Below are 25,132 nucleotides of genomic sequence, written 5' to 3' on the forward strand. Positions count from 1 at the left end.
CAGAGCCTACAAGGATGGGCTCACAAGGATGTTACAGCAGTGAAGGAACAGCGTGCTACTGGAAACCACAGCTGATGGGCTGTGGGAGGCTCTGCACTCATGGACAAGGAGGGTGGAATGACTGGACAGGAATCAACTTGGAGATGCAGCGTCATAAAAATCAGCTGGTGTTTAATAATGCAGGGTGTGAGATCGTGCATTTTTGGGGTAAAAGTTACTATTTCTGCTGAGAACACAAGGTTTCATCAAATACTGGGGTATCTGCCTTTTGTTAGGATAATCAGGACTCAATAGAAGGGGGGGAAAAATCAACACTTAACCTAGGGCAGGCCAGCTGACATAATTCTAGTAGAGCTAAAAAAAGTACTTACAAAGCATTGGAAAAAAAAAATCACTACATCTCTTTTACTGTTTGGCCATACACAGTCAAGAAAGATGAATTAAAACCTGCACACATATGGAGAAGAGCTGACCTTGTATAAGAAACTGGAAAGCTCCTCTTCGCCTAGCAAACACAACAGACCTGCCTTGTTTCACCAACAAAGCCAAAGATGAGCAGGAATACAGATGAGTTAGATAATTTTTTTTCTTCAATATTGCCCCACTGGGATAAATAACAGGAAACAAAATGACCTATTTAAAGAATAACATTGACACAAGAATCAGGTTCAAGGCAAGTTATCTCATTGTCCAACGAGACAATCATAATTCAGAGCATTGCAGGAGGGAAGGGAATAAAACTAGGTTTAAGATGAAGCTAGAAAATATATAATATAATTGTTTGTGGTGGTATGGAGCTGGACATGAGGATCCAGATCTCTCAACATTTTTTTCCTTTGTTTCTAACATTAGAAATATGGAACTCAAAGAGAAGTAGTAGCACAAATGAGAGAAGCATAGCCACCTGTAAGGAAAAATCTCACTTGGAGGTTCAAGCAGTGAATGATCTCACTTCTTAAGAATATTTCTTCAGCAAGATTTCTGCCTCAAATAATATAGTCTTTTGACAGTAACTGATGATTTTGGGCAATATATTTTCTGCTACCACATGGGGACCAATTAAAGTACTTATTGAAAAATATTTTCTATTGGGAATATTTATAAGATACAAATATAGGCAAAGGTAAACTGCAGCACATACTGCTATTACAAATATTAAAGTATTAATCAAAGGTTCATACTTTGATTGTTTACAAGTTCTTGTTTCACAAAAACATTTATAAACACAAAGAGGTATCTCAACTCTATTTTAGGGTGTTTTCTTCATCCTCTGACTTGCAGACCTTGAGTATTTGTCAGGGGAAGCACAGTATTCTGCAGTGAACTGACCTCCTGACCATACACTTGTTCTTTTTAATTGCTTTTCACGGGTGCCACAGAAGTTGTCCTTGGGATTGGGGAATTTGGCAATTCTAAAGGGAATTGGAAATGCCATTAAAGTCAGCTGGACAAGGCTCCTGGGTAAATTGCAGGAATAATGAGGAGTGAATCTTTGAGTAATGAACGCCCAGGAGAATGAGCCCATTTACCCCTGAGGAGAAGCTGCCTTCTGCTACCCATCCACCTGTGCCTGTGCAGTGGGTTACAGTGCCATGAGGATGGAAAACATAGAAATACAAAACTCACTGCTGAGACAAGTTATTAAAAATGGTGGGCTACTGCTCAGATGCTGTGGCTGCCGAGGTGGCTGACACAGGCCCAGACACAGCTCCAGGGTACAATCTTAGTGTTTAGCATTTTTTTAGGACTTTCCTGCTGCCAGCTCTAATTCTAAGTCTAGGGAGAAGTAATGGATGATCCTAATCTTTGCAAGATATACTTTCTTCAGAGTGACTGGGATGCAGATAAAATCCTGTCACAAGACAGTGAGTGGTGACAGCCACAGTGCCCCCCTGCTCTTGGACAATTTTCATCTCCCCCTTCTCTGACAGCTGTTCCATCCCTCATCTCTGCTTGTGGCTCCAGTGTTTCCTCCCAGCTTCCTCCCTCCTCCCCTCTCCTGGGGTGTACCCCTCTTCAGGATACACAGCACTGGACCTGTTTCAAAGGGTTTTCAGCAAGAGGATGAGGAATGAAGAAGGATCAGCTGGCTCCTGGGACGGCAGTGTGACAAAGGGAAAAGAGTCTGTGAGCTGCCAAAACAGAGGCAAGTATGAAGTTATATTAAAACAGTGCAAGTTGTTCGTTTTTATCCAGTAAATAGGGCAGCAAATCTGGCAGAAGAAACTCACTTAAAAGCCTGCAAGTCAGCTCAGTGACCTGGCACTGTCAGATTAGTTTCCTTACATGATGCATTGCTGAACGTAATGTGTCATCATAAATCTTGGTTGCTACAGCTGTTAAAGCCATAAAGTGAAGCAGAGTTATTAATACACAGTAGTAGTAGCTGTCAGGCTCCATTCTGTAATTGAGCATCAGATCTGCAGTTGGAAAACTCTTCTTTTTTGTCTGACATGTGGAGTAACTGCATGTCTGCAGATGCTTAGAGAGTGGAGACAGGTAGGAACATCCCACCCACACAGGGCTATGATGAAATCCTCCTGCAGAGTATCAAGAGTGAGCCTCTCTGTTGTTTCTCTAGCTGCCTCTCTAAATCTTTGAGGTTTCCTGCTCGGAGATGAAGCAACTCTTCTTCTTGATACATGGATAAAGGTAAACATGTGAAGTCCAATATAGACAAACCGAGTAGAGTTATGCAGGGAACAGCATCCTTTCAAAAATCAGAAGTTTGCTGCTAGAAGCACTGTGACTGCTGGAAAGTCCCTGCTGTAAGGGATGGGATGCTACTATGGAGGACTTCCCAGCTCCCACAGAGTTCTAAGCTCAGCAAAACACCTCTTCTCCAATGGTACCAGACCCCTTCACCAGCAGGACCTGTGCAAAATCCAGAGCTGCTGTCTCTCACATACGGCTTTTTGAAGATGTCCCCACCCATTGGCCCTTTCACTACTTTGCTGTGTGCCACCTCTGGCAATCCGGGCTGTGGGCTTCAGACTCTTCTGACAAATCCTCTGATGTAGAAGCCCCAAACTACTCAAAAAACCTGAAGGAGCAGAGCCAACCCACTGTGTGATAAAAGATGCAGGCCAAATTCTTCTAGGAGGGAAGAGGAGGTTATGCCTCTGCCCAGGTCCCAGTGCTTTTGCTTCCACAGCAGGAAACTCAGTTTTGCTGGTCTGGTTGTGCTGTGAGGATCCAGAGTGGGCAGCCCCGAGAAGCCTGGCATTTTCCTTTCCTTTAGGAAGCAGCAGGGCAGACACACGCAGAGATGGAATGCACTTGCTGGAGCGAGTGGGCAGCAGCCCATCATCTGACTCGCTTTTTCTTTGCACCTGAGCTCACCCCAACTGCTTAACTAGTCACACGGTTTCCTGGAACCTGGGGGAGAACAAACCATCACAGTTTTCGGTGGTAGAGGAGAAGATGATGGGGGGAGGCAGAGGTGGGGGGAGAACAAGGGTTTGCAAATCAGACTGAAAAAAATAATCTAATTTGGGAGTCATGAGCAAATTCAGGACACATCGCCTCAGGCTGCAGGTGGCAAACACAGCAAAGGGGGGATGCAGAGAAACAGTGAGGTTGTTTAGGGAGTGCAGTTTTGGTTGTGTGAAGCCATTAGGTACTGAGCTGTCTGTAGGCTTTTGTCCCAAGGACTTTGTACAATAAATTTTCAGTGTAAAATCACATCTTTTTCACATTCCCTCATTATCCACAGCTTTAGGAAGCAGCATGGAGGACTGTAGTGGTTACACCACCACTGGACCATTCTCTTGGGATCCTGCATCTGAAAGCCCTACCTGGTTTTGGTTGCAGACGGTACTGTTTGCCCCTGCAAATTCAGATTTCAAGATTAACAGAGATGATTAACCACTCCTTAGTACTCATAATATAACCCCACTGTAAAACTCGTGGCCCCTTCAGTAACTTGCACTTGTCTGCAGGCTTTTTTCAGATCACTCAAGAAATGAATAATCTGGTTTTTCCCCACGGTAGTTTGCTACAATTGTTATCTACTTTCACAAGTAAAGGTCCATACACAGTTTGATCTGTTTTTAATTTCCACCTGTCTTCTTTTTCAGTATACTTTTTTTTTATCCTGATGTTACTGGAAAGTTGTCTGCGTTTTTTAATGCTTTTTCAGTAAACCTTTCATTTCTTGCTGGTGGCAGTGGCAACGGGAAAAGGAAAAGCTTAAAATAATCTAAATCAGAGATGACAGACTCCCCCTACTCAGATATACAGTCACACCTTTTCCTTTGGGTCACGTTTATGAGATTTAGAACTGATCCATCCAAAGAGGGGATGTGCCTTTCCCTGGAGCAGCTTGCCAGCTGGCCTGCTGCACAATCACACAATCACACAGGCACCTAGGGCAAGCATGGGAGGTGAGGCAAGATGGCAGCAAACTTTAAGGTGTGGTGAACTGGCACTCTTAGAAACCTTGGGTCCCACGTCAACTACAAAGAGCAATCTCAGTCTGCTCAGGAGCCACCAGCAGCACATCATAGAAACTCTGCAGCTCTGGAAGCCACTGTCCCACTGCCCATCTCCCAGCAAGGCTGACAACTGGTGCATGCTGGCTGCTGGCACTGGTCAGGAAGTGTCTCTTGGGTGGCATCCTCAGCAGCATCTCTGTGGTGCCCCATCCCTCCCGCAGCACAACAGCTGCTCCGTGGTACCCCAGCTCCATCCGCCTCTCCTGCGGGAAAAGGGATAACAATCTCCCTTTGCACCCAGTTTCAGTCTCACCTTATCAGGTCTGAGGTGACTGCCAGTCTCACCTCCTCCGTGGCTAGTCAGCACCCTGCAAGGATCCCAGAGGCCCTTGCAGATGTTTATGCAAGTTTTGCCTACAGCTGTCTCACACGGAATTGTGCTAGAACAATCTTCCCAGTGATAGTAATTAGGGCTTTAAGGCTCTCCTATACCATACGGTGGAGACAGGGTAAGGTTCTGTGTCCCAGCCAGGGAGAAAGCTTTAGCACAGCTCTTTATAATGAAATGTGACATTTAAGCCATGATATAAAAAAGTGAGGGGAGGGGGCAAGAGGATGGAGCCAGGCTCCTCTCACTGATGCCAACCTCTAGGACACAGGAAAAAAGTGATGCACAGGAAGTTCCTCCTGAACATGAGGAAGAACTTCTTTACTGTGAGGGTGACCATGCACTGGAAGAGGTTGCCCAGAGAAGCTGTGGAGTGAGACTGAAAACAGCAAGAAAACAAACTTTCTAACACAATTTAAAGTACTAGAAAGCAGGGATTCTTTATTAAGAGCATGCTGGACACCCAGAAAGTATCTTCTCTAATTTAGGTGTGTCATGAAATTTTACAAAGGGGTAAAATTCCATCATGACCATACTTATTCATTACAGTCTACTTCCAAATTAATACAGAAAGTCCATTTTTCTAGTAGTAATTTGCATGCATCCACCTCCTACTGGAAGTCCTTTATGGTCCTAGAGGGTCATCTAAAGGGCTCTTTGGTGGTCATACACACTAGTGCCCCCAATGTTGTAGATGACCTTGGCTTGGACTTCTAGAGCATGCGCTGTTGCTTCTTGTTACATCGCTTTGCCACAAATGCCACTATATTCCTCATTATCTGTCTATCCACTGGTTCCAGCTATGTTTAGCATTCTGTGTGTCTAATTTTACATTCTTTTATCTATTTTGTTGGCTAGTATTTAAGCTCTATTTAGCAGCTTCGAGGGGAACTGAAAATTTCTATTCTCTGTGTTGCCTGTCAGGAGTCTCCCTCAGTGCAGATATTCCAGAACTGTCTGGACACAATCCTGCACCATGTGCTCTAGGGCGACCCTCCTTGAGCAGGCAGGTTAGACCAGATGACCCTCTGTGGTCCCTTCCAACCTGACCGATCCTGCGATATCTATTTGTTTTCTGAGCATTTGTAAAGAGACAGAGGGGTGGGGAGAAAAAAAGAAATAAGACGAGGTAAGACAGACACTCGTGGACGCAGGTAGAGAATTGCACCGGGACGCACAGATGCGTGAGGAATCCTAGAGCCGTTACCGCTTCCATCCCGGCAAGGGAAGCGGAAAGCGGTGCCGCGCCGGGGGCGGCGCTTCCCTGCCGCCCTGCTCCGCAGCCATGGCGGCTCCCGGCGGGATGGTGCCGGTGCTGCCGGGGCTCTACGTGGGCGGCGCCGAATCCTGCTCGTCCCCGGAGGCGCTGTCGGCGGCGGGGGTGGTGGCGGTGCTGACGGTGGACGCGGAGGAGCCGCCGGCCGTGCCGGGGGTGCGGAGCATGCACGTCCGGGCGCGGGACGAGCCCGGCGCGGACCTGCTGAGCCGCCTGGATGAGTGCGCCGCGTTCCTGGGCGCGGCCCGGGCGGGCGGCGGCGCCGCGCTCGTCCGCTGGTGAGCGCCGGGGCTGCGGCGGGGCCGGGCGCTGCCGGGTGGGCGCTGCCGCTGACGGGCCGCCCTTGCCTTACAGCCACGCCGGGGTGAGCCGCAGCGTGGCCGTGGTCGCCGCCTACCTGATGAAGACGGAGGGGCTCGTCTGGGAGGAGGCGCTGGCCGCCGTCAGGGCTGCCAAGCCGGACGCACAGTGAGTGTCGCGCCCGCGTCCCCCGCGCCGCGCCCGGCGCGCCCCTGACCCCGCTCGCCTGTCCCCCCGCCGCAGGGTGAACCCGGGCTTCCAGGGGCAGCTGAAGCTGTACGAGGCGATGGGCTGCGCCGTGGACACCGACAGCATCCTCTACAAGCGGTACCGGCTGGAGATGCTCAGCGAGAGGTTCTCCGGTGAGTGGGAGCATCGCGGGTGCGCGGGACAGTCTCCCTAGGGGGAACAGGCTGTCCCGAAATGAATGCAGAAGGCCCTATCGGAGGGGGTTGACTTCGGGTTTTGCCCTCAAAGCAGCCGAGCTAGGAGATACTCCTTGGCCAGGGCAAGCATTCACATCGTACCTGGAGAATGCTTTGGCCCTAGAGAATCCCAGCTCATCAGTGGGTGAAAAACTGTGCCTTTGAAAGATGCCTGGGAAATAAGATCTGTGAGGAGCAGCACTCTTTAGGAAAGCGCAAAAATGGTAAAGGTCAATTTGATACTTTTCGTGAATTTTACATCACTGGCAAAGCAAACAACATCCTCAGAAAATATGTCAATGAGATGAAAAAAATAACCTGCAAAGCTTGAGATAAAGATGAAATTCAGGTAATGAAGTAAACTTTTCATACATTAATTTGTGAAGGGGTAACTGTAATAGATATGTGTACATATGTGCAATTTTATAATAAAATAATAATCTGTAACTTTTCTTGGAAGATCTGAGTGTTGCATACTCAATGTGACAGTGCTGTCACCCTTTATCTGTCACTGTCCTAAGCAGTTCCCATTTGTAAGCTGCCTTTTTGTATTGTGGGTGCTAAAACATTGGCACAACTGCTTGGAAACCTCCTCTGTCTTTATTGAAGTAAGAACGTAAAGCAAAATACCATTATTTTACCATGGTTAAGGCCATAGTTTAGATCCCAGTTCCTTGAATTAAGCAAATCCCAATCTTAGCCGTGGTAGGATGTGGCTCTTTCATCTTTAGTTTGATCTATGGGAATTGGTGAGAGAGCAAATGAAAGGGAAGAAGGTGGCTCCTGCAGGCCATGACTGGGGCAGAGGCGCAGTCCTGTCTTGTTCCCAGGAATGCAGCATGGCTGAGCTGATCAGATTCACAACATGATCCTAACCCCTCTGCAGAACCTCAAGACTTGCCCCGAGAAGTCTTTGCAGTTGATCCTACCACTATATGTCAAACTTCGAGCACAGAGGTTCTCTACAGGTGCAGGAAATGCAGGTACTTTGTACACTAAAAATTCCAAAAATGCAGAATTTGTACTCCTGATTGAGAGTCAGGAGGCCCATATCCCTGTTTTCTGTTGTCTGTAGATCTGCCCAGTTAAGAAAACACTTGTTTCACTTCTTTTTCCCCATGTCCTGGAGGGCAGACGCGCTCTGTTCCGTAGCTCCAGCATTTTGTCCCACACGGAAGGAATCGGACCAACAGCCTTTGCCCACAAGAGGATAACAGACGCTGCACGGCTTTCTGGGAATGGCCAGGAAAAGTGCACCTCGTACTTCACTGAGCCTGTGCAGTGGATGGAGCCAGCATTGCTTGGAGTGATGGAAGGACAGGTGAGCTGGAGAATACGCTTTATTCTTTGGATTTTTGTGTTATTTTTTTTGCAAAGGCAGAAAAACTCTGTCTCTTCCCTGAAAGGAAAATCCTCACAAGGTCCTAGGCCTCCCAGCCTTTCTGGCGTGAACTTTGAAGCTTATGGGCATATTCTTAAATGTAAAACATCGTTTTACAAGGAATAAAGGAATAATTTACAAGCAGAGCTGGTGTTGTCTGTAAGCTGACACCACCAGCCAGGATGCTGGACAGGTTTATCTGCTGTTTGGTTTTAGTATGAGAAAAGTTTGTGGGACCTAAGAACCTTTCTGGACCCTGGTAAAACTGTCCTGGAAGTAATACCATGTCCTAGGAGCTGCATTTCCACACCCTCCCTTCTGCCATCACAGGTGCCTGCTACACCCCAGGGCTAAACAGCCATCCCAGTTTAGCTTTTTGGCCTGTTTTTAGCTAGAGCCACATCAACACATGTCTTAGACTGAGTCTTGGGCTTTTCTTGCAGCTTCTGTGTCCCAAATGCACGTCGAAGCTGGGCTCCTTCAGCTGGAGAGGGGACCAGTGTTCCTGTGGCCGCTGGGTGACACCAGCCTTCCAGATCCACAAAAGCCGAGTGGATGAAGTGAGGACACTGCCAGTTGGCAACTTCCAAACTGCCAAAACCTGAACTCATTGCTTCACTTGATGGATTTCTTAACATCCAAAGAGAACTACTGACTAGCCCATGGTTGCCAGGCATGAGCTTGTGACTTCCACCCCTTTAGGAGGTGGTAGAATTACTTGAACACCTTGAGCTTGCTGTATCTCTTAATATATTCTATGAAATATCAGGATAGTTCCTTCAAAGAGGCGGTATAGAGTAGTTTAATCTACAAAATGGGTTAAATGTGATGGCTTTAGTGGATCCTTAATTTATCTGTTGCTGTTTACAGAAAGTCAGAACTCCTTATTCAAAAGGAGTTGCTGTGGCCAGCAGTACTGCTCAGCTTCTGATCCGAAGTGCCAAGTGCTCTAAAATGGTACAATTACAGTTGTTACATTAGTATGCATGGCAGCAAAAGACAAACTTGCAGTTAGTCTTCTATTGTATTAAAAGTAATCCTAAAAATACCTGGCCTAAGGGTATTCACGACATTGTAACTCACTCATGTAATGTGCAAGCTGTACTGGAATGGGTGAACTGAAGTAAAAGTCAATGCCAAATTACTGCTTAGAGTTTTAAAGAAATCCCTAAACTGATGAAGTAATTTTTTTTAAGCAAGCTGTGAGCTTTTCTGATAGTCTGCTATGTACACCACTGTGGCACAGGTTTGGTTTGACATAAGAAAACAGGACAGATAAAACCTAATTTAAATCAATTTTATTTTCATTGACTTTAACAATTTTTTTAATTTATTTTTTTACACAATTTCCAGCAACATACATTATGAAATATACAAGATAAAGTAGGTGGTGGGGTTTCTGCCCATGTTGTAATTCCTCCCAGAGCTGTGGGAGGAAGACTTGCAGGACACAGTGAACATCAGAATCTCAACACTGAAAACAGACACAAAACAAAAAGGACGAAAATATATATGAAACTTTGAACTGGTCACACTTCAGGGCCAGGTACAGCACAATAAATATTAGAACTGCATTATCTTAGACATCTTCTGTAAAGTTTATAACATCCTCTATTTAAAGAGATAAGAACATCTGGTTTCTAGCATGAAATGCTACATTGTACAGTGGTGAAGGGTACAAACCATGAGGAGCCCAGCAAGGGCTTGGATGGTGACTACTCATTCACACATGCTCGTTGATAAAATAAGCAGCATACACCAAAAGTTTAGTGAGCTGTAAACTTAAGCGTTCACTACCAGAATATCAGCTGGAGGAGCAGTTTCTCTTCGGGAGAACCAAAAATAGTCAATCCCTTTAAGTTTCAGCTGGGCTCTCCCCTGACAAACAGTGGGTTGATACCATAATGGAAGTGGCAGCATTTGGTCCGTAGCACAAGATCCCTTTGCATCACTACTGTTCAAAGCTGGCGCCGGTGGAAATACTTCAGTGCAGAATTAATGCTCACGTAGGCACGGTGTCACCAACAACAGGTGCTGTCTCAGGACTAACAAAGCAGTAGATGGCAGCTGGAACCCAGCTGGGCACAGGATGCCACCTGACATAATCGAGAGGGAGAGACTGGAGAGGGTGCCAGCATCTCTCTCTCGCACTCTGGAGCAATGGGATGAGTGCTGGGCTCGGGGAGTTTGACAGAAAAGCTGCGCTCTGCTCATTCCTCATCTCAGTCTAGTTTTGCCAATAAAAAAGCCCAAGATAGCAGTTTCAGCTGCTCAACAGAGTGCTTCCAGAGCACAGAGCAAAGACCAGAGCCACTGGTTTCTCTTTCATCGTAATCAACAAGGCAGGAGTAAATACATTTTGTACTCGTCAACCTTCCCCCATTCATCCCCCGCCCCCAGCTGAGCATCATACATTCCTCCTACAGGAGAACTGGGGACCTTCTGTGCCACCACCCAACAGGCCATGTGAGCACAGGTGGAGGAAGAAGGCTAAGCATGTGCTTTCCTTTCCTTGGCATAACCTGAGCATTGCACTGGGGGCAAGTGCACTGGCAGAGCACCGCCAAGGAAGGACCACGCTGTGGTCAGCACACGTGGCATCGCTGCACCTTGCCAACCATGCCCTGCAGTACATGGCAGCAGTCACAAGCTTTCACAAAGTAAAGCAGCTGAGTGTGGGGAATTTTTGGGGGATGAATGGGAGCCAAGAAGGTAAAATTCTGCTGGAAGCTGAGCACCTATGGCTTTGATTTTAGCTGATGCTGAGTCCAACAGTCCTATCTGTATTAAGTAGGAAGATAAAATTGTATTTCTCCAGTGTACAAAATAATACCAGTCACTTGTATGTGCTCATCTTCTAGTTAGTCCCTTCTTGGAGAGGACCAGAACTACCATATTTCAATACCAAAAGACTCAGCTGAGAGACTCAGAAGTGACAGAGCAGTGAAGAAGTTTTGGTTGTATCAACATGTCATTAGAATATGGTCAAAATTTCTGTTTGAGAACAGGGAGTTCTACGTCTGATAGTCACTTAGCAAAGTGCCAGGTCAATGCCCTTACCACTGCCAGCTTGCAATGTACCGCATGACTGCATGAAGACCTACACCTCCTCTGCCAGTGCAGCTCAATTGGTTACACCCCGAGGTGAAAGACTGGTTACCAACAGAGCTGGGAGAGGAAAGGTGAAATTTTTCCCACCCTAGAAGTGTACAACAGCATTTCCTCACTCAGCCAGGCCCATTCACACATCACTCACCACTTCAGACACACAAAGCAATGCCAAATACAAACTAAGAGGAATGTTTTTTGTAAAGACACTCTCTGAGTATGAACAGGGGAAACACAGGGTTATTTATCAACTCAAGTACTGTTGCATCATTCTTGTAAGGTAGGGAAGCAGAGGAGCTGAGATGAGGAACTGAGAGGACAAACTGGAGTGGTCACAGAGGTCAAGTCTAGTCTTCCAGACTGCGAAATGCATTCTGCATATCCTCAAACAGCTGAGCATAGTCCGCCTTAATTTTTGTTTCACCATCTTTGACAGGATCCTGAAAGAACATAGCACAAACAGATCCATCAGGAAAAGCCTTGGGTACTTGAATCAGCCCTGGTTTGCCAGTGCTGCAACCTCTCGACCTCGGGATTAACACTTGCTCACTGCAGAGAAGGCAGTTTAGCTCTTTGTATCCTGTCTGTCTCCAACAGCCACAAGGTTTAGATCTCATTCTCTTCCCACACCAGTGAACAGGCAGAATGAATACTGCACAGAGAATATTCTTTCATGAGCAGTGGTTACTGCACTGAAAAGCAACTGATTTGGAGAGCAGTCAACAATACTGAGGGTCTTGATTAATGCTGTGAGATTCAAGAGCTGCAGTGATTAGTATCAGCTCCAGTCCCAAAACCAAATTCAGTGCATCTCCAATAAGTGGAAGAGTTACTCTGCCATTACTCAGAGGTTGTTTGGTTCAAATTAAAACCTATTATGTAATCATAAGAAGCTAAAAACTATCTTTGTACAGTTTCATTTTCTCAGACTACTTTTCATGAAAGACAAAGGCAAAAAAATGTAACAATCGGCTTTGCTCTGAGGCCACAAGGTTTTCTCTGTAAAAAGCATTAACTGTCAGGCTGTGAAATCTGTTCACTGTCTTCACCATTCTTTTCTCAGTGCTAAGGTCCTCTGAGTCAGTGCAACTCTTGGGAAACACAGAGGCCTTACATGTTTGGCTGCACTACTTCTTACATTGTCTCTTCAGCCCAGACCACAGGATGCAGGACATCTGAATCCACACACCTTTCAGACTGTTACCCAGGGAATATAATTTTCCTTTCATAACTATTAGAGGTCCAGCTCCACTTAACATATATTCACCCTCTGGATTCCCTTTTTCAGCCATGCTGTCCACTGCTCTGCTGTACTCCAGGTGCCTGCTGGTGGGCCAGGTTTTATAGGGAGTGTTTTAATTACCCTATCACTACATAACCAGCTCTAAAAGAAGCTCATGTCCCCAAGTGTATCTTGTTATGTTCTTGATGATTTGAGAATATATACCAGGAACCCACTCAGTGTAGAAACAAGCCAGTACCTAGAACATGTTATAATATTTTTACAGAATTTCATCACAAAAACCCCAAAGCAAATAGAAAAAAGTGCCTGTACTGTTACCATGAGTATATGTAACACAAAAGAGACTAATGAAGGTGGAGTTGCCAAGGCTGTGCAATCAGCATCATCTGTAGATTTCTGTACTGACCATTCCTGTGCTCACAACCCTATTTTTACTGTATTCAAAATGATAGCAAAGAGTGTCTGTTCACAGACCTTCATCTAAGGCCTTTGGTCATCACCTTTGAGACAGTCTTTCAGAGGCACTGGAAGCTCACAGGAAGCAGGACAACCCACTTCCTTACAAACATACCTTGAACTTCATGGAGGTAAGTCTGTAGAGGATTTCACTCATGTTCTCTCGGATGATGGACCACGTGATCTTATTGTCACTCTGAGCTGTGGTTTCTACAGCACGGCGTGCCATGTCATAAAATGCAATCATATTGGAAAGCATTCCCACTGTTTTATAGAAAGGGCAGAACCTGGTGGAATAGAAGAGGACCTGTCAGGCATCTTGGAACAGTTAACAGGGTTCTCCCCTGGATTCTCACCTGACAGAAGAGTGCTAGCCTGCTTTACTCCAGGTATTTTTAAGATACACTGTCAAAAGAGAGGGGCTGCCTTCAAGAGGTCCCACATTTTTAAACAGGCAAATCAAAGACCAAGACAGTCACCCTGAAGCTGATTGAAGTTGAAGTTTCTGAACTCAAATACTGTATCCAAACACTGGCCAAAACAGGAGAGAACAGGAACCATTGCTCTACAAGTCTCACATTTCAATCTGTGCCAATGCTAACAAGTAAAGGAAAACAGTGAGCAGCCAACGGAATTCCTCCTTCCTGTTTTGTCCATCAAGGGAGCAGGCTTCCTCCTAACAGCCTGGGATGACAGCTCTGCAAGTTTCTTTGCTCACAGGAAAGGGAGTGTTTCTATGACAAGAGCACTTCATAGACAATTCCATTTTTAATGGGTAGGTGAGTGCCATGAAAGGTACCTCATTATTATTTAAGTGCTGCTTCCTGTGCTTCCGATGGCACACACATACCTGCCCCAGTAACCTGATCAAAGGCACACACTGTTACAAAATGATGGATGTCTACATTTTTAGTGATGAAGTACTCAAGACTTCCTGATCTACCTGAGCTAGGGAGTGAGATGAAGTACAAAAAGGCCCTTGTCAGGCTGTCAAAGCATGAGGATACCATGAAAAAAGCAAAGCAGGCTTCACCAGGGAGAAAGAGAGTAAGTTTTTCTGAAGGATCAAACTTTAAGAATTATGCAGTAGTAACTGAAAGCAGATTCCTGCAGTCCCCTGTGTATTGATGGAATAGACAGGAAGATTTTGGATGTTGTCTGTGAAAATAAAGCATTCCTGTCCTCCTCCTCAGGACATGCTACTGCAGAAACATTGGCTAACAGAACAATAGAGGAGGATCTGGGAACCCCAAAGGGTTCTGCAGGCTTTGGGTAAGACAGTGTGAATGCACTGTGCAATGGGCTACCTAAGCACAGTTCTTGCATTTCTTTATGGACAGTAACATAATTTCTGGACTGGTAATATAAATCCAGTATATCTGGTATCAATCCAGACTGCACAGGACTAAGAGAGCAGAGTGGCCAGTCAGATCTCACCTGTCATAAGGCGTGTAACCATTCTGCTGCAAGAAGTCATCTTTTATCAGCTTGGCAACCTCCAAGGTAATTTTATCTGTTTCTGCCAAGGAAGCCTAGAAAAGAAAGGTAAACAGTTTAGTACTCAAGCCCACGGGGACACAGTATATCCTGGCCAAGGACAGCTATCTTTCAGTACCTGTCTTCTTCCCACCCTCTTAAGATAGTGTCAAGCAGAGCTCTGTCTTTTGGGTATTTCTCACTCCCTGCTATAGAACAGCCAATTTAACTGATGGCCAGATTAAGATGGGCCAAACAGTCAGTAACTCTGCTTTTGGTCTATCTGATGAACAGTGGGAAGGAAGTTCCCCTTAAGATCATGGAAAAGCCCCTAGACACTGAAAATGCACATGGTTTTGCTATGTGATACATTGAAACACCACCTTCCTACATAAATTAATTTTTACCTCCCTCAATGCTTATGGAAAAAAGACAGCAGGCTTTCTCAGCAGGCTAGATCAAGAAGCAAGCTTACAGATTTAATACTAGCCTGCACTGTCACCAATGGCTTTTTCCTGCCTGGCATTCAAGAAAAGGAAAGGAGTTGATGACAGTGCCACACCACAGGTCACTCTTCTTCACCTTCATCATCCTTTTGCTAAAGGGGCCCAACTGAGCTTTAAGTACCCCAACTTGCTCTCTAGACAGGAGGTTTGGACCTTCTTTCATGAGGAGACTTACGGAATTCAGAGCTAAAAAGAAAAAAAATACACTGACTGTATTTCCACAATTCCCACTTTCTAAAGGTTTGTTGCAGTTGTTAGCCAAGCCCAGACAGAAAGAAACTGTCAAAGATACCATCTCCGAGAAAAAAAATCACCAGTTCCACTACTTCTATCATGAGAATAATGCCTAGTCAAAAGCACTGGTTTATCAATATCCCTTCCTTACCAAGGAATCAATTTTACCCTGCTCTGTAAACCAGTCTTTTAGAAGATGGCTTTGTAAATAGAGAACTGCAGAAGGTCCTATGACCCCATTTCCTTTTCTTCAAAGACACATCAAGAGAAGAGAGCTCTACTAGGCAAGGTCTGATGAAAGGTCTCATCTTGGTTGGACTAGAACATGAGTGAATAGACAGAGCACCATGAGCAAACTTCCTTCAAATACCTGTACTTAATACATGTTACTACATTCTGTAAATCATAACAGCTCATCTGAACATGGAATTAAATTACTGTCAAGTATTTGTCAGGAACTTGCCAATTATCATATTTACAGTGCTAAGCTGAAACACAGAGCTTTCACTAAGTCCTTTCTGAAAGCTTTCAATGGAAATTTGAAGTTTTTAATCCAAGTTTAGCTTTCTCTTCAAAACACTGAAGTGAAAAAAGGAAATTAAAGGACGCCTGCAAAATGGAGCGTGACATGTCATAGGTTTCCAAAGAAAAAACAGATAATCACAAGTTTCTAGAAAAATCAGACTTCACTTTGTTTCTACAGGCCAACCTGTAAACACCAACATCTCTGTTCTGCAGCTGGCAACATGGTTTCTAATAAACTGTAACCCTTTAGATGACGTCAGCAGTAAAGATCTGTTTGCATCATTTTTCTTAAAAAGACTGCTTCCAATGCAGTACTACTTGAATTTGCAGCAAAGGGCATTTCAGCAACACTAGAACACTGACGCAAGTGAAGTTTAACTCCACCATTAGATGCCTCACAATCTAATTCACATGAGAATAGTGGCATCAAGCCAAGGTTTAGCAAATCTAAAGTATTTGTCATTAGAAATCAAACAACATGTAGGAAACTTGGAATAAAACACAGTTTGAGGTGAGAGAGTCTGACATCTCCCAGTGATGCAGTATCCATCAGGTCTGCTCTAAGACATGGTGAAAAGCCTGCACTAGCCATAAGGAAATGGAGGATGGCTCAGTGACACCACATCTGGTTACTTACCTTCCCCACAAGCTGCACAATCTCTGCAAGGTCCTCTTCCTCCTGTAGGATCTCTTTGGCCTTTGTCCTGAGAGGGACAAACTCTGTGAAATGCTTGTCGTAGTACTCGTCCAGGGCTCGTGTGTATTTGCTGTAGCTGATCAGCCAGTTCACAGATGGGAAGTGCTTGCGCTGTGCCAGCTTCTTATCCAGGCCCCAGAAAACCTGCCAGAAGCCAGAAAGGTCAGCCAGCTCTCCAAATCAAAAGTGAACTAAAATAACTGAAGGCATATTAAAAAAAAAAATACAGAAAGCAAGTTGAGCAAGTTGGAGCTAATGCAGCATGGCAAAGGCTTCACAAATGGAAGCCTGTTAACTATAGCAGTGACATTCAAATAACTCAAAAAATGATGCAACTTTTACACTGAGTTCAGACTTATTCAGCTTGAGACTGCTCATGAGGGAGCAGTCAGCCATAGCAATGCTAATACTGGAGTCTAAGCAGAGACCGAATAGATGTAGCTGTTTTTCCCAAAACTGCAAATTGCAAACAGTTGCATGACATTCTTCTCCCAGTCACCCTCTCTGAGGATTTTTTTGTGGTTTCAATGCACCTATATTAAGAGTGGTTGGCTTTCCATCTCGGCTGAGAACAGACATATTTGAAGTGCAGCTCAATGGGCAGCACTTAGGAAGTACACATATCCCCAAGCAGTAGTGTTGGAAGGAATTGCTACCTTCACTCCCTCTTCCAAAGGGATTTCAAACATATCAGTTTGAGACCATCTCACAAGGCTGCCTTTCACACTGTTAGAACATTTTCTAAAACACCCTACAATTCTTGGATTCTGGGTCAAATCAAAGCTCCCTCACCCCAGCCACTGGCACAAATGTGCTGAAACACAACCATCTGGAGTCTAACAAAGTGGAAGAAGAGCTGCAACGTTGTGGGACATACCTGAACAATGCCCAGGGTAGCAGATGTGACAGGATCAGAGAAGTCACCACCTGGGGGAGAAACACTGAACAGGAAGAGATAGGGAAAAGTTATCAGAGTTGCTTTCACAGTTCAAACTGAATTACTGAACATTTGACTGCACATCTCAGCGACCCGAGAAACCAGAAAAGTCAACATGATTTCAAGTAAATAACATATTGCAGTATGTTTGCAGAAAGTGTTTGATGCATACCCACACAGGGGTAATATCAAGCATACCATGAAATCATTTCATCAGTACTGTCAATCAGACTGAGTGACAGTATTAAGGTGTAATTTCAGTCACATTAACTCCAGGTAGTAACTCTAGTTTGGATCATCAAACCTGTCTCCATTTGAGCAGATTCAGCACGTGTGCTGATAGAACATCATGAAAACACAGTGTAGTGCTTTTACAGAAGACAATATCCCAATTTGAAATTATTTTTGACATTCATCTACACAATAACTACTTCATTTGTGCTTGACAGTCCAATATATGCCTTCCCAGAGATGATAAAAAAAAAATCTTCCAATCTCAAAAGCAGAAAGTCCTTATGTACGTTATGAACAGCAGAACTAAGCAGAACAGAAAATGGAACTCTGGGGGTTCTTGCTGATGCCAGAGGCTCTCCTGAAAACATGGGGAACCCACTTTGCCCATGATGTATGATGACACGCAAACTAGCATCACCAAGGACAATGCCTGCAGACAACATGCTTTTCACAGCCCATCACAGCCTGAGATATGCTGCTCCATGGAATTCTACTCTATTTGAGCATGAGAATCATGATTCATTATGCCCCCAAGTGCACACACTGCTGTTCTAACTGCCCCTTCCTTCCTGCTCTGGGCATGGCTTGACATACTTTTCAGAGAGAGCTCTAATGACATTCTTCCCTGAGCCACTTGATCCGATTGCTGCAAGTGTCTGTGATTCCACACCTCACAGCTACCTGTCCACATTCATTCCTTCTGCCCCCACGCACAGTTTAGCAGCAGCTCCGGGTGAACAGAGACTAAGTATCTACCTACTCATTCCCATGTTTTCATGTTCTGCAGCTGCACAGAGCAACGAGAGCTTTTCATCTGAAAAATAGGTACTGTGACATACAAAAAGAGAGAGGAAGAACTGCAGTCAGTGCAGAGGCAAAGCAATGCAACACTCACGCTCCGACAATGCTGACGCTGCCTTCCCTCTCGGGATTTCCCAGACACTTCACTCTCCCAGCTCGCTCATAGAAAGAGGCCAGACGGGCACCGAGGTAGGCTGGATAACCACTGTCTGCAAGCACCAACACACAGACATTCAGTCAAAGGCTCAGTTTGAAGGGCTGCATTTACCAGACTAGACTGAGGAAAGACTACTCACCAGCTGGCATTTCAGCCAGTCGCCCTGAGATTTCCCTGAGGGCCTCAGCCCATCGGGAAGTGGAGTCTGCCATCATACTGACATGGTAGCCCATATCCCGGAAATACTCAGACAGGGTGATTCCTGTAACAGACACAACAGTGTGCTGCTGGATACAGTTCAGAAAGGAATTCTATGCTTATATGCTGTCAGAAAGATGCAAATAAACCAAATTATCTGAGTTTACATTTTGATGGAAACAGACAGTCTTCCACTTATGCCCCTGCTTTTTTTTTTGCTGTTTATTTCTTCTCACTCTCCTCATTTTTGTTTATGAACCACTCAGACTCATCTTACATTCACGTGTATTTCTTTGAAGAGACACTGCAATGTCACTGATGCTACTCTTTACCTCACTGAAACCATGAACAAAGACTCTTCTTACTGTAAAATGTCTCCTTCCCTTTCAAACCACCAGAATACAAAAGTGAGAAAAGTTCACATTTTATCTGAATTACCTGACAACTGTTCACAAAAAAGAACTTAAAAGAAAGTCTTTAGGAGCCTGCAAAGGAAAGACTAGTTTGCCAGCTCGGAGAGTACTACTCCTGTCCATTAAGTGGCTGTACTTGTCAGCAAAAAGCTAGGCAAAACCAAAAGCTTACAGAAGTAACACATGCAGAAAACCTACCCAAGTCCTGGCACAGTCAGTTCACCTTATAAACAAAATTTACTCTATATTCAGAAATGGCAATTATATGCAAGTAAGTCAGATTCAATTAAGATACTCAGACTTGGTGCAGGCAAGGTCTGAAAAGGTTTTCTTCTGAAACTAAACAGGCTTCTTGGTACAACCATCTCAGGAACTGAAAATACTAGAGCCTGATGGCTTGCTTTATACACAAATTTCTCTATCCTCTTGTAGATCTTACCAGTATAGATGGAGGCTTCTCTGGCAGCCACTGGCATGTTGGAAGTATTTGCTACCAGAGCTGTTCTCTTCATGATGCTTTCTACCTTCCCATCAACTTCCATTGTTAGCTAAAATGCAAGAAAAGAAAAAAAAACCCTGTAACACTAAGCGAGATTTTTTTTAGTTTTTTTGTTGCTTAGGGGATTTTTACTGTATTACTTGCCTTGTATCAGGATACTCTCCTCACAGCTATTCTACCAAGAGCAGAGATGACATTCAAAATTTTAGGATATGTTGGTTTGTCTTTCAGACTGCACACAGCTTAACTCTTTAATGGACATGCTTGAGCCTCACCTCATCTTCTGCAACTGCCAGATCCCTGTTGATCCCATTCAAATAAGTAATGCCAAATCCACTGCACAAGGAAGCACTTTATCCTCTCCCAGATTTCTAGGCTGAAAGAGCTAAAAATTCTTAGCCTCCTGACATAAGTCCATTAGGAATCAGAGAGCTTTTTTTCCCCCCCATCTACAACAAGCCAAGTTAGTATTTGACAACCGGACATAAAACCACTTTTACAACCTCAGTGAACCCTCACAAGCACCTGAACAACAAAATGCATATCCTGACATATGTGTAGAATTCCACTTATGAATATCCTGGGATTTACCTTCTTCAAGGCCACCTCAGTTTGACTTTCCCACCTGGTAACCAATCAACACACCCAAGCCTTTTACCCCTTCTAACAGTGAAGTTTCCACTTGACAGTTCACACTATCTGACCCTGGCACAACAACTTCACTAAAACATAGTAACAGGTACAAGGATTGGTAAATCTGTTGCTTGGCTGGTTTTTTATTAACAAGGTATTTTCCACTTCATTCCGAATGTCTTCCAAATCTTAGCATGTCAAACTAAGACATGTCAAACTAGTATCTGGTAACTGTATCACCACGCTGCAGCTTGTAAATAGATGCTGTATTTCCTATGCATGGTCAAGTTAGAGACATGACCAGTGACAGGTAAGATGCTTACAACTGTGCTAAACTGCTCTCTGGCATTCATTCTGGCTTTATTTTAAATGACTTAGAAGATACACCCAAAAATGAGTCCATAAGTTTGAGTGGCCACTGAAATAATACTTGATTATTTCAGAATTATTTCTGCCCTGGCCAAAGGGATTTTTGCCAGAGCTTCAAGGCAGGTAAGATGATCTTTTCAAGTCACTCTACCAACACAATATTTTACTCAGTTACAATAGCAGTACAATATCAAGTCTTCCCAGGAAGGTTTACTCTCCATGAAATCTCCATACTAACCTCAGGGAAATCTCTCAGTACTTCAGACATTTCATTTCCTCGTTCTCCACAGCCTACATAAATGATGACATCACTGTTGGAGTACTTTGAAAGAGACTGTGAGATCACAGTCTTTCCACAACCAAATGCCCCAGGAATCGCTGTTGTACCCCCTTGTACACACCTGAGTGAAGAAAAAGGACTCTGATTTGCAAGGAACTAAAAAACAGCTCTTTCCCTTCTTAGAATATATTTTCCACTAGGACTCCCTCATCAAAAGCAGAATGACAGGAGTCACATTCAGTGCTCTGGGTGAGAAGCACAGAGGCATTTCACTAAATCAAAAAAATCAAAGGATTAAACCATCCTTTTCTTCTCCTGTCCTTGAAGTACATGACTTATGCTGATACAACAGCATGACTTTTGGGCTTGAAACATAGCAGTTTTCACAGCTGGAAGCAGTGATGGAATGCAAATGCTAAGAAAAGAACAACTGTACTTAGCATTATAGAATAAGCAGCACAATATTTTAGGACCAAAATAACTGGATTCAGTATCTTAGAAGTTAGCTGACTAAATGAGCAGTTTGTGTTACAGTTGCATGCAACAGTTTTCCTAAGTGGCAACCTCAAAATCATTGGAAACTGTGCATCCTCAAGACCATGGAAAGATCCTACTCATGCATTCAAATGAAGATAACAAGCTTGAAAGTTCTAGCCTTTCTGCAGATTTGATATGGTTAAGTTTATGCATGTCCAATCTTTTCTAAATTAATGTACTAAAACAGTTTTATTAAACTTCCTTTTTCTACCAGAAGGTTTACCTGTTAAATAAAGAAATATGAGAAATTCAGCTAAATATGTTTTGAGATTATGCTGTGACACACAGCGAAAGCTTGCCCTTAGGAAAACCTAAGACTCTAAGGCCTCCTGTCTCTGCTTCCCTCTAAGAGGAAGATTTCTTACACAGTAGAAACTAAAAGGAAGTACTTACGGGAAGAGGGCATCCAGGACTCGTTGGCCAGTTAATAAAGGATGGTTGGCTGGCAGCTTCTCGGTGACAGGACGGACTTGACGTACAGGCCAGACCTGCACCATAGTGAACTTCTCCTTCACACCTTCAAACTCCAGCTCTAAAACAACATCCTAACAGAGAGCACCAGACACGTGAAGTAAGCAAACAGCTGCATGCCGGAGCAGCACACAAATTCTCATTTTACATACTCTGCACAGGTCGTTGATAACACCACAGAGCTCTTAGAACCTCAACATGCAATCATCACCTCCCGAGGGAAGGCTCCTTCCCATATTTACAATGCCACTGGGGGAAAACAGTGCAAGATGCAGCATACATTAAGAATATGCTTTTGAAGAGCAACTGAATTTTACATATTCATAGATATTGTAGATCCCCACAGAGGTCAGCAAACGTGGCATAGCAAAGTGCCATTGGGAAGCCATATACATAGAAAGTAGCTGCACAAGATAATAATGCAATCCCTGCAGGCAGGGTAGCAGAAGTGATCATTAACTCAGACACCTTGTTGCATGAAACACTTCAGTGGGCCTCATGCAGAACAGAAAAAGTACATCAACCTTATAAAAGAGACATGGAATATACCAGCAACTGCTGTTTGGGAGACTTACTGAAGTGTCATAGTTTCCTGGAGGAGCAATGTATGTAACTGTACCCCTATTCCGTGGGGGCAGCATGATTTTGTGTTTGATCAGGGAGTTTTCATTCACCACACCATAAATATCTCCACCAGTGATGTGGCTGCCAACCTAAAATCAGAACAGGTCTATTAGTCATAAGTTTTAAAAAAGAACCTTGACAAACTGTAAAAAATACTACAGCTATTAAGTCTAGCACTGTGATTACCTCTTTTATAAATGCCTTGTTACAGCACAGTAGCCCATTTACATAACTCATTACTCCAACAGCATTGCTAGCAACACTAGCTGTGCTCAAGTGCCTTTCAAGGCTCAGACAGGAGCAATTACTGACAGACACAAGGAATTTTCCTCATTTCTTTTCCACCTCTCAACCTAACGTTCTAAAAAGAGAAAGGACAGGGTTGCTATATGCTAACTGCAGGGTTGGAAAAAAGATGCTGCAAAGGGCTAAAGCCGTGACATTTTTCAGCTCTAAGGCTATCTTCAGCATTTGCAACATGTGGGTTTTTTGTGGTTTATTTATTGGTAAATACATTAAAACTCTGTAAATTTATCATATGCAGAGGCAACACACCGTAAATCACATCAAGTAAGTTTTGGTGATCCCAATCCAGTCTCAAACATCACTACCACCTCCTAGCACTCCTTTTTGCAGACCTCAATAAATGCAGCACTAACCACAGCCGTAGCACACTGCTCCAGCCCTAAGCTCTGGGGGTAGAGAAGCAGGAGGGGAAGACAGGCTTGTCGGAACCTACCCGCAGATTTTTGGAAGGTGTGAAGTCCCATTTGATATCTCGGCTCAAAGCTGACACATTGACACCTCTAGGGATATAGATACTTTTGGTCAGAGTGCTGATGTCCGAGAGAGGTCTCTGGATACCATCAAAAATAGCTCCCATAATGCCAGGCCCCAGTTCCACTGACAGGGGCTTCCCAGTACGGAGCACAGGATCTCCTACAGAGACACCAGCTAAAGATCTGCTGAGGAAAAGTTCATCCAGAACAAGGGAAAGAAACCAGGCAGAAGTCACCATGTTCACAACATCATACTCTCAAATCCCTTTTCTGACTTGAAGGTAATACTATTACTACATTACACATCACCATTTGAGATGCATGTAGGCTTTATATTAAATACTGAATTTGCTAAAGCAGGAAAGTTCACCATCCTCCAGAGAGGCAAAGTAGTGACAAATATTCTGCTTTACAATCATTTGTTCAAGTCAACTATTGTTGGCAACTAATGTCAGCTAATATGGAGGAGTTCACTGGAGTGCCAGGCAGTGGGATGACAAAACATCACACATTTCTTACATCTTCAAACACAGAAAACAGATTAGGCTGTTAAAGTCAGATAATGTTATAAAATATGGAATTTTTCACTTCAGAATTTGTTTAGAAAGCACAACTGTTTTGATCTTTAGCCTTGCACAGCTTTTTTCAACAGCAGCCTAATTTTAAAAGGAGTTTGTCTAAGACCAACACCATTGCCCTCCCCTCTTGTACCAAGTTGTCGGGTCTATGCACTAGCTAAGCTCCAAAGATGCAAAATGGACTTTTCTCTGCAAAGGGCCAACAGCTTGGCAAAAGGGCCTGCTAGAATACACAAGAACCTCCAAAACCTATCCAAAATTCAAGAGATTAAATGCAAGTTGACTTCAGAGAGGCCTATGACCAAGTATCCTCTCAACAGATAACTAAAAGTAAACTATACTCGAACTTGTTCCATGTACTGACGGAAAGTTACTAGATACTGTAACAATGATCATCTAAAATGATAAATTATTAGGCAGAGACAGGAGCCAGTCACCAGTTTACTAACAAGCTCCCTGGAACCAAGGTTTGGGAGCCAGCACAGCCTTTTTCCTAGGCTCTAAAATACAGAGCCCCCTTGGGAGGGGAAAAGCAGCCTGACTTCAAGTTTTACAGTTTCTTTTCTGACATTCATATATATATATATGTAATAGAAGACATATTTTAAGTTGCCTAGATTTTGGAATACATGCTGCATCATAGCTGGACCAAGATACCCTAGGCCCACTGCAGAAGCAAAAGAGTAATCTATTATGCTTGGCAAAGTACTCTGCCCAGAAGAAGGCATCCTGCCCACTTCAAACTTCTTATTTAAGCGTTATACAAGCACAATTATCAAAACCAAAGAAAAAAATTAAAACCAAAGCATCAAGGGCTTATTTTTGTCATCTTCACCCTAATCACCACTGCAGTCTGGACTGTGCAGCCTGGCAGGCCCAGAGGGATAAGTGAAAAGGATACATGTTTCTTCATACACCTGGACAGTTGCCAGATCACCTTCCAGCCGGATGATCTCTCCCACCAGCTCGCTGTGTCCTACTCGTACCAACTCATACATGGCAGCACCTGCCATGTTGCAGGCTGTGACCACTGCAAAAGACAGGCACAGAGGTGAGTATTTCTCCTGCAGCTCAGGAAATTTACTCATCACAACTTAGTAAGAACTGCACAGCATAAAGCTGGTATTCGCCCATATCAGACATATTTCTTGACTTCATAAAAGGATGCCAC

General features: G+C 44.1%; 2 protein-coding genes across 3 annotated transcripts in view; one reads left to right on the forward strand and one right to left on the reverse strand.

Annotated features, from left to right (window-relative positions):
- The first annotated feature begins 6,074 nt into the window (after positions 1-6,074).
- DUSP12 (dual specificity phosphatase 12) lies at positions 6,075-9,502 on the forward strand. Its single transcript, XM_085069810.1, has 6 exons — positions 6,075-6,378; positions 6,455-6,568; positions 6,644-6,762; positions 7,712-7,808; positions 7,960-8,146; positions 8,650-9,502. Exons 1-6 carry the CDS (start codon positions 6,110-6,112, stop codon positions 8,809-8,811), a joined length of 948 nt encoding a protein of 315 aa, XP_084925936.1. The 5' UTR covers positions 6,075-6,109; the 3' UTR covers positions 8,812-9,502.
- ATP6V1A (ATPase H+ transporting V1 subunit A) overlaps positions 9,490-25,132 on the reverse strand; it is a 29,494-nt gene continuing 13,851 nt past the window's right edge. For both annotated transcript variants that reach the window (XM_085069792.1, XM_085069797.1), the window contains exons 3-15: positions 24,863-24,991; positions 23,344-23,558; positions 22,556-22,693; positions 21,903-22,054; positions 20,931-21,093; positions 19,631-19,739; positions 18,720-18,842; positions 18,518-18,632; positions 17,329-17,392; positions 16,392-16,595; positions 14,451-14,545; positions 13,129-13,300; positions 9,490-11,754 (exon numbers count right to left, since the gene is read on the reverse strand). In XM_085069792.1, the coding sequence (XP_084925918.1) occupies positions 11,662-11,754; positions 13,129-13,300; positions 14,451-14,545; positions 16,392-16,595; positions 17,329-17,392; positions 18,518-18,632; positions 18,720-18,842; positions 19,631-19,739; positions 20,931-21,093; positions 21,903-22,054; positions 22,556-22,693; positions 23,344-23,558; positions 24,863-24,991 (1,772 nt within the window). In that variant the 3' untranslated portion in view covers positions 9,490-11,661. The remainder of the gene's footprint in view (positions 11,755-13,128; positions 13,301-14,450; positions 14,546-16,391; positions 16,596-17,328; positions 17,393-18,517; positions 18,633-18,719; positions 18,843-19,630; positions 19,740-20,930; positions 21,094-21,902; positions 22,055-22,555; positions 22,694-23,343; positions 23,559-24,862; positions 24,992-25,132) is intronic.

The sequence above is a fragment of the Lichenostomus cassidix genome, chromosome 1 (assembly GCF_008360975.1).
Source record: "Lichenostomus cassidix isolate B80296 chromosome 1, HeHo_3.0, whole genome shotgun sequence".
In the NCBI taxonomy this organism is placed as follows: Eukaryota; Metazoa; Chordata; class Aves; order Passeriformes; family Meliphagidae; genus Lichenostomus; species Lichenostomus cassidix.

Coding starts and splice junctions, on each gene's coding strand:
- DUSP12 (XM_085069810.1), top strand. CDS start 6,110: ATGGCGGCTCCCGGCGGGATGGTGCCGGTGCTGCCGGGGCTCTACGTG. Junction 6,569..6,643: donor GCTGCCAAGCCGGACGCACA/GTGAGTGTCGCG, acceptor CCCCCGCCGCAG/GGTGAACCCGGGCTTCCAGG. Junction 8,147..8,649: donor TTGGAGTGATGGAAGGACAG/GTGAGCTGGAGA, acceptor CTTTTCTTGCAG/CTTCTGTGTCCCAAATGCAC.